Genomic DNA, 7864 nt, shown 5'->3' with positions numbered 1-7864 from the left:
TTCCCGCTCCACCTCCTCTAGAAGGATATTGATTTCGTCTTTTTGAAAGGTATCTTTTTTCCCCCCTCTTTTTTTTCAGCCATTTTGTCAGTGCCTCAGCCTGTATTTGCTTATATAGACGTGTTTTGACTGCTAATCCACATCAAATGACAATTATTAGGTGAACCGTTCAGAGGAAACGATTCCATATAAGGTTATATTTCAGCACTTCGCAAATGGACAGCGACTCTTAAGTAGCACTTAGAGCGCGTTCTCGCGCGTTCATGTTAAGTACATTTTTGTGAAACGCACGTGGAATTGCTGCGAGTGATGGTAACTTCGCTCGTGGAACGCGCTCTTTATAGCTAATATACATCGTTATTGGGGAAACCCGGCCCAGAACGTGCTTTTGACAAAAAACTTTGTTGTAATGTTTTTTTTTTTCAATAAAACATTATTGAATGGATAAGAGTATCATTAAGTTTCAGGAAGTTTCTGAAAGAAGGTAGCCTACTTTCAGGGAATTTGGATACAGTAACAGCAACAACAAGCTCAAGCTTATGATCCTCACTCAGGTTGAAGATGAACAGACAGGCTTTCAATTCATAAAGTAATCAGCTGTTTGCTGTTTATATTGATAGCTCTTGCATGCATCAGCATATTAGCAAATGTTTCTCACCCAAAGCGCAGTAATCAACAGCAAAACTCTCCTGGATATGCAGCATTTATCATACATCTAGGGAGAAGTGTCATCTTGTCTGTGAGTATCTAAGCATATTATATTCATAACATCTGATATGCCTCTGACTCACCTCAAAAACACAGTTGCTTTGGTTTTGTAAAAAAGAAAGTTTAATTTACATTATTATTTTTCTAATTTATAAACGTGTTTAAAAATATAATTCATATAGACAACATGCAATTATTGTGTATACGTCTGCTACATTTGCATACTTTGCAAATACTTTTTTGGGCTTCACATTTTGGGCTCCCATTCTGCCATTATAATGCTTGGATTAGCCAGGACATTTTTATTTATTTATATATAACTCCGATTGTATTCATCTGAAAGAAGAAATTCATACACCCAGGGTAGTCTGAGGGTGAGTAAATCATGGGATAATGTTAATTTTTCAACTTTACCTTTGATGCAAAAGATTGTTTCTGGCTCTGCCCAAAATAGGTCAGGATTTCTCCCTGTGCCCCAAACCAAGCATGCTCATCAATTGGAAAGAGAAAGTTATATTTAGAACAAACTATGGGGAAACAATTTTTATTGGAATTCTCATAATTTAATATGATTGCATGCACAAAAACAAAGCAAATTTACAACTGGAATATATTACCATGCAAAAAATATGGTAAAATAAGAAACTACCATTTTATACAAGAAGTAAGGTTAATTAAAGTATGAGAACAATGAAAGAGTTTAAGTCAAGAGATGTTTCTAAAACTCAATAAAAGCTTGAACAGTCCTCTACACAGAAGGATAAGAAATCTGTATTCAGTGTCATATTTTTCTATGATTAAAAAAAAAGGTTTGCCCGCCCTGCCGCTGCAATGCTACTTTTATGACCATTCAAATGTGTGAACATTAAAGAATCAACTAAATAAAACGGTATAATTACAAAATGTGTAATTTGGTCAAAAGTAACAAGAACACCTACACAGTGTTAGCATTACAATTTCATTACAATCCATACAAAAGGGGAAACCGTAATCATTTTGTACATGGATAATGTAACATGCACTGCAGTGAAGTACAAATTGTTGAGAGTTTCATTCTTGTTTTGTAAAGAAATTTTACAAAAGAAAAAAATGTATGTAATGCTCTTGTTAGTGTATTTTAGGTCATTGTTTTATGAGAGTCAAAGTGTGTTTGTTGGTTGAACACATGCTTGTGTTCGGAATAGCTTGATTTGAGACTTGTATAAAGTGTTTTGCTACTTTTAGTGCATTTTGAATGTGAAATAAACTGCTGTGCCAAGCAGAAAGTTGGTTATGTGTGGAGTTTTGAAAAAGTGACCTATTTAAAAATGGGTCCAAGCTATTGTAAAAAACAATACGTTAAAAAAGGTAACTCAACAGTCCGTAGTCAATTATTCTTTCCTTAATGCATTTACACTGACAGTGAACAATATATTTTATTACATTCATTACTCTTAACAAACAGGTTGATGTTAACATTAATAAATTCTGTAGAATATTGTTCATTCTTAATTTATGTTAACAAATGGAACCTTATTGTAAAGTGTTACCACATAAATTATAATTACATACAAAAGTCATGTGTGTTCATGTTCATGTTGCATAAAGTACAATCCATTAAATTGTTAATAGCTCATAATCATTGCAGTGGTAACATATTGTGCAAAAAAACAAAAAAACAAATCAACCCTGAGTCTCACTGATTCATGTTTTAAATTCAGTTATTTAGTGCAATAAGGGATTTTGGCAGCAGCTTTTTAAAGCATCATATGTTTTACGGAATTCCAACAACATGCAACATTCACAGATTTAGCAATGACCGCATTACTCTGCATATTTTAAAATGCATATTATTAAGCTTTGCTAATTTGTCATGCAGTAGTTTCTATTTTTCTGTTCCTAATTGTGCATATAGGTTTTAAAGTAGTTTTTCTGATTTTAACACAGAATAATCCTTTTGTGGATACATTCTGGGCTTGTGTTTCTTTCCAGTACTCCGTGGTCATCATTTTATACATGAGGTTATCTGATTGAAATATTAAATATAAGGGTGGTCCATCATGGCATAGATCATAGCAGCATGTCAGAACAGTCTACTGCCAAAACCTTTATTATAAGTGCATTTGAAGTTTTTTTTAAAAACATGTCCATCTGCATAAACAGTCAAGCTCTACATGGGAAAACGATAAAGTATGTAAATGATCTTTTCTAGATGTATGTAACCATGTATAATATATTCATTTGACATTTCAGAATACATTTTCTTTAGGAAAAATAATGAACAACTATACAAGTCAGGAACACAACCAGAGAAAGAGAGAAAAAACTGATTCTTAAAATGTCTTTAGAATTCTGTGAATTCTCCAGCTGATGTCCGTAGTAATAAAATAACAAACTTACTGTTCTCACGAACTCCTAAACAAAACAGTCTTTTTTTGTTGAGATGCTCTATATTTAATAAGATAATTCATATGTGCCTTTGCATAGTTTTACAGTTTTTGAGAAAAGGATGGAATTCCAGGAACCAAGTTTCTGAAAAGATAAAGCAGTTTTCAGATTAGTTTGAATGATGCATTTTGTGATGAGTGTGCTAGATAATGGAAAATGAGCTCATATTTATATCTGCAAATTATTGAAAAATGTGGTAAAATAAGACATATACCAAGTATGGTTGAGCTTTCGTTTACCATAATACCATATTTGCTGTGCTGTATGTACAGTCTGTAAATTTAATCTTAAATCTTTTCATCAGATTGTGTCTTTTCGGAAGACTTGGATTAAATCACTCATAAATACCAGTCATGGATAAGGATTTATTTTTCTGGAGCTTCATGAACGTTTTGAAGCTTGACATTTTTGGCCTTTGGCTTTAAATAGATAGACAAAAAATGATGGTAGAATATTAAAAATATCTTTGTTTGTGTTACAAAGATGAATGGAAGTTAATGAACTATGAATTAAATGAAAATTTCCACAAAATGATACATGATGTACGTCAACTGAATGTGCATCATATTAACAATGACAATAGCTTAATTTATTGTGTTTGTGTGTCAGTTGTATAGTTGTAGTTTTGAAAACTTACTTGGCAAGGACATCCGGCCCCCAGATTCTGACATTTTGTGTTTTTTGTTTGTTTGAGACCAGCAGGTTTTAGACGTTGGTGCCTTTTTCTGCTGTACAAGAAGAAAGGGTTCCTGATGATGATTAACTGCTGTGCTGCTAGTTCCCATTTAATCATACTCATGACGTTATGACATTTACAATGAAAGGATAGTTGTGTCAATTGAAATTCAAACTGAAATTTTGGTGGCAGAATTTGTTTCGAGATGATTTTCATCTTTCCTCATTATTAGTCCATCAGATCCAGGCACCATGTGGTCTCTGAGCTCTCAGACTGGCTCGGAAGTCCTACACTTGATCCGCTAGACCTTCTCTCTGATGTCTCACCCCCTTTGCCCAGCCTTTTATTACCCAGTAGGCACTCCCGACTGGTGTGCTCTATCTCAGATGACTCCTCGAGAGAACAGTGAACATCCGATTCCTTTGGAGAGGGTGGTGTATTCTCTGGTAGGAAAGTGGAAGGGACCACATTCTGATTCTGACTGAGGGCCACTTCTGGAGTCCTGTGCAACTCACTCAGGGTTGGAGTGGAGAAGGAACCTGCTGGTTCTGTGGAGAGGTGCAGGTGTGAATATGAGCTAGGCGTGACCTTGCAGGACAAAGAGTTACCAGTCAAGTTTTGTGAAAAAAATGTATGCAAAACAGGCTGCGATTGGCTGATATTGGCATGAGCTCCAGCACAAACGCCCAGTGATAAGCCCTCTGCTCGGGGGCCTTCTCCAGATGTTGGCCCCTGGGTTCCTGGGCTGATGCTAAGGAGTGTGGAGCCAGTGGAGAATTGACGGTGGCTGATTGAGGAATGGATGGAGTTCCAGTCATGGGAACAGGGGTCATTTGCCGTAACAGGACAGTGTTGATTTGACTCATGCTGGTGAAAGTGTCCCTGTTTCTCAGTGTGCTGAGTAAAACCAGATCCATCTGCACATACCAGAGAAACATTTTAATCAAATGATGGCAATGAAAAGTAAACGTCTATTTTAAAAGTGAACATGTACAGAGAAATGCAAATGGTTTGTGATCATACCACCAGCTCTGCTATGACTCCATGATGTGGACCCCAAATGGCTCTCAGGGACAGCATGGTCTTTGTGCTGCATGGGGATGCTGGAACCCAAGATGTAGGCCGGAGACAAACTGACAGAAGAATTGGACATCATGTGGACTCCATAGGGACAGGAGGACAAAGGAGTTGCGTAATGACGAACGGCTATCTGTGCTTGCAGCAGGTGCATTATGTGATGCAGATCCTTTGTTAGAATAGACACTTCCTCTTTCAGATTGCCCATCTGGAGAGAGTTATAGTGAAATTGTATTAAAATATATTAAAAGTATACATTTACATAGTATTTGACTGTGTTGTTTAATATTGTGTCTTCTGCTATTTTTTTCTTCTGCTGAACACAAAAAGAAGATATCCTGAAGAATATGGGTAACCAAACAGTTGATGAACCCCATTAACTTCCTTAGTACGAAAAAAAATGACTATGGATTTAATGGGGCTCATCAACTCTTTGGTTACCGACATTCTTCAAAATATCTTCTTTTTGTGTTCAGCAAAAAAACAAACAAAAAATCATACCGGTTTTGAATAACTTGAGGGAATTTTTATGTTTTTTTGTAAATAATGAGCCAAATTTAAATTGTTGGGTATCCATTTAACACTCATCCTTTCCTCGCACTTTCTAATAAATCCTTCCCTCAGGGGTCAAATTACCAGAAGCCCAAAAATTATACTTAATTTTTTTTTTGTCCAGAAAGATTATTTTATTTCATTTTGATATATTAATAGTTAATTTTGATATATAGGTCGTTCTTTTATTCTAACATTCTGGTGCTACTTGGACACATCATCAGTGATGATCCCAAAGTCAACTGGTGTTTTGGGTCTTTAATCAACAGACACCCCCGGCTTGTTACCAAATATATATATATATATATATATATATATATATATATATATATATATATACACTCACCTAAAGGATTATTAGGAACACCATACTAATACTGTGTTTGACCCCTTTCACCTTCAGAACTGCCTTACTTCTACGTGACATTGATTCAACAAGGTGCTGAAAGCATTCTTTAGAAATGTTGGCCCATATTGATAGAATAGCATCTTGCAGTTGATGGAGATTTGTGGGATGAACACCCAGGGCACGAAGCTCCCATTCCACCACATCCCAAAGATGCTCTATTGGGTTGAGATCTGGTGACTGTGGGGGCCATTTTAGTACAGTGAACTCATTGTCATGTTCAAGAAACCAATTTGAAATGATTCAAGCTTTGTGACATGGTGCATTATCCTGCTGAAAGTAGCCATCAGAGGATGGGTACATGGTGGTCATAAAGGGATGGACATGGTCAGGTAGGCCGTGGCATTTAAATTTATGCCCATTTGGCACTAAGCGGCCTAAATGGATCCATGTTCTCATTCTTTTGATGCCAAATTCTGACTATCATGTGAATGTCTTAACAGAAATTCAGATGCTCATTAGACCAGGCAACATTTTTCCAGTCTTCAACTGTCCAATTTTGGTGAGCTTGTGCAAATTGTAGCCTCTTTTTCCTATTTTTAGTGGAGATGAGTGGTACCCGGTGGGGTCTTCTTCTGCTGTTGTAGCCCATCGCATGTCAAACTGCCAAACTGCTGATATCATGTGACATTGGCGATCTGAATCATGAATCAATATGCTGATTCATAACCGTTAAAATCTTTATTTGAGGATTGAAAATAAACCCGGAAGAGAAGACTGTGCTTTAAGTCGTAAAGTCTTTTTTTTTTTTTTTTTGGACCAAAATGTATTTTCAATGCTTCAAGAGATTCTAATTAGCCAACTGATGTCACATATGGACTACTTTGATGAGGTTTTTATTCCCTTTCTGGACATGGACAATATAGTGTGCATACACTTTCATTGAAGAAACAGAAAAGCTCTCTGACTAAATATAAAATGTCTTAAACTGTGTTCTGAAGATATCTTATGGGTGTGGAATGACATTAGGGTGAGTCATAACATGACATAAAATAATTTTTTGGGTGAACTAACCCATTAAGGTTTTAAAATCTGTATTTAGGAATGATAAAATATCACCGTACCTTCTTGCTGAGTTGAGCAATGGTCTCTCTCACTTCTTTTGTCTCCTGAAGCAGTGAATCATTTGCTTGACCAGACCCTGCAATAAAACAAAGAAGCATTGACCCAAATTATCTATAAGTTACTTACATACTAAGATTAAAATATCCTTCTCATCCAGTATCTTACCATCCAATGATGTCACTGCACTAGTTTTGGCAGTTTTGTCCTCCGCATTGAAATGAAACACATGTCCGTTGTCCTCAATTCCATCTACAACTCTACAGAAAGCCATACAGTTAGTTACAGTGTCTGATATACATAAATATTAATTGTACAGTACAAAAAACTCCTTTAAAAATACACAATAAAATACAATTATTGATTAAAACGGACCTGTACATGCCTTTAATTTTCAAACAATTCTGAAGACTTTGGTTCGATTTTTCAAGGGTGTTTGAGTAGGTTTGAGGTTAGCAGGACAGTGGATCTTAAGGGCCAGAGTTGCTCAGCCCTGATCTAATACCGTTAAATACCTTGTGTCTTTCAAAATTTCCCAAATGTACATTGTTTCACTTTGTTTTAACTTTAGTTTTTTGCACTGCTCTAGTCGGACCCTGGTGGCAGGTTTTTGGACAATTGAGCTTGTTCAATCAGTGTTGGGCAGTCGTGAGACTGCTTTTTAACAACATGAGAGAAAAGTGATCTGGAAAAATCGAAATTGACGGCACATATAGAAGGCTGTTCTAATCTTAGGTCTGGAATGAATAAAGTGAAGACCAACTGATCAACCTGATTCAAATTCATAGCGGTGTTCAAGGGCGACATTTTGGACCAGACACAAGGGAGTGAAAGACACTCAGTTTGGTGTGTCACAGCCTTAAAGGTACAATATGTAAGATATATGCATCATATCCGCGCTACCCTTGATTTCCGTAGAAACCATGGAAACACCAAATACGATTTTACGATCTAAT

General features: G+C 36.1%; 1 protein-coding gene across 1 annotated transcript in view; it reads right to left on the bottom strand.

Annotated features, from left to right (window-relative positions):
* Positions 1-1236: 1236 nt before the first annotated feature.
* The window catches only part of kcnh4b (potassium voltage-gated channel, subfamily H (eag-related), member 4b), a 71787-nt gene continuing 65159 nt past the window's right edge, over positions 1237-7864 (bottom strand). Inside the window, exons 13-17 of the mRNA XM_067430196.1 lie at positions 7077-7168; positions 6911-6987; positions 4835-5096; positions 3773-4728; positions 1237-3219 (exon numbers count right to left, since the gene is read on the bottom strand). Coding sequence (XP_067286297.1) covers positions 4040-4728; positions 4835-5096; positions 6911-6987; positions 7077-7168 — 1120 coding nt within the window. The 3' untranslated portion in view covers positions 1237-3219; positions 3773-4039. The remainder of the gene's footprint in view (positions 3220-3772; positions 4729-4834; positions 5097-6910; positions 6988-7076; positions 7169-7864) is intronic.

The sequence above is a fragment of the Pseudorasbora parva genome, chromosome 21 (genome assembly GCF_024679245.1).
Source record: "Pseudorasbora parva isolate DD20220531a chromosome 21, ASM2467924v1, whole genome shotgun sequence".
Taxonomy (NCBI): domain Eukaryota; kingdom Metazoa; phylum Chordata; class Actinopteri; order Cypriniformes; family Gobionidae; genus Pseudorasbora; species Pseudorasbora parva.
Note: the sequence above shows the minus strand (reverse complement) of the source record. Positions and strands in the feature narration are given on the sequence as shown.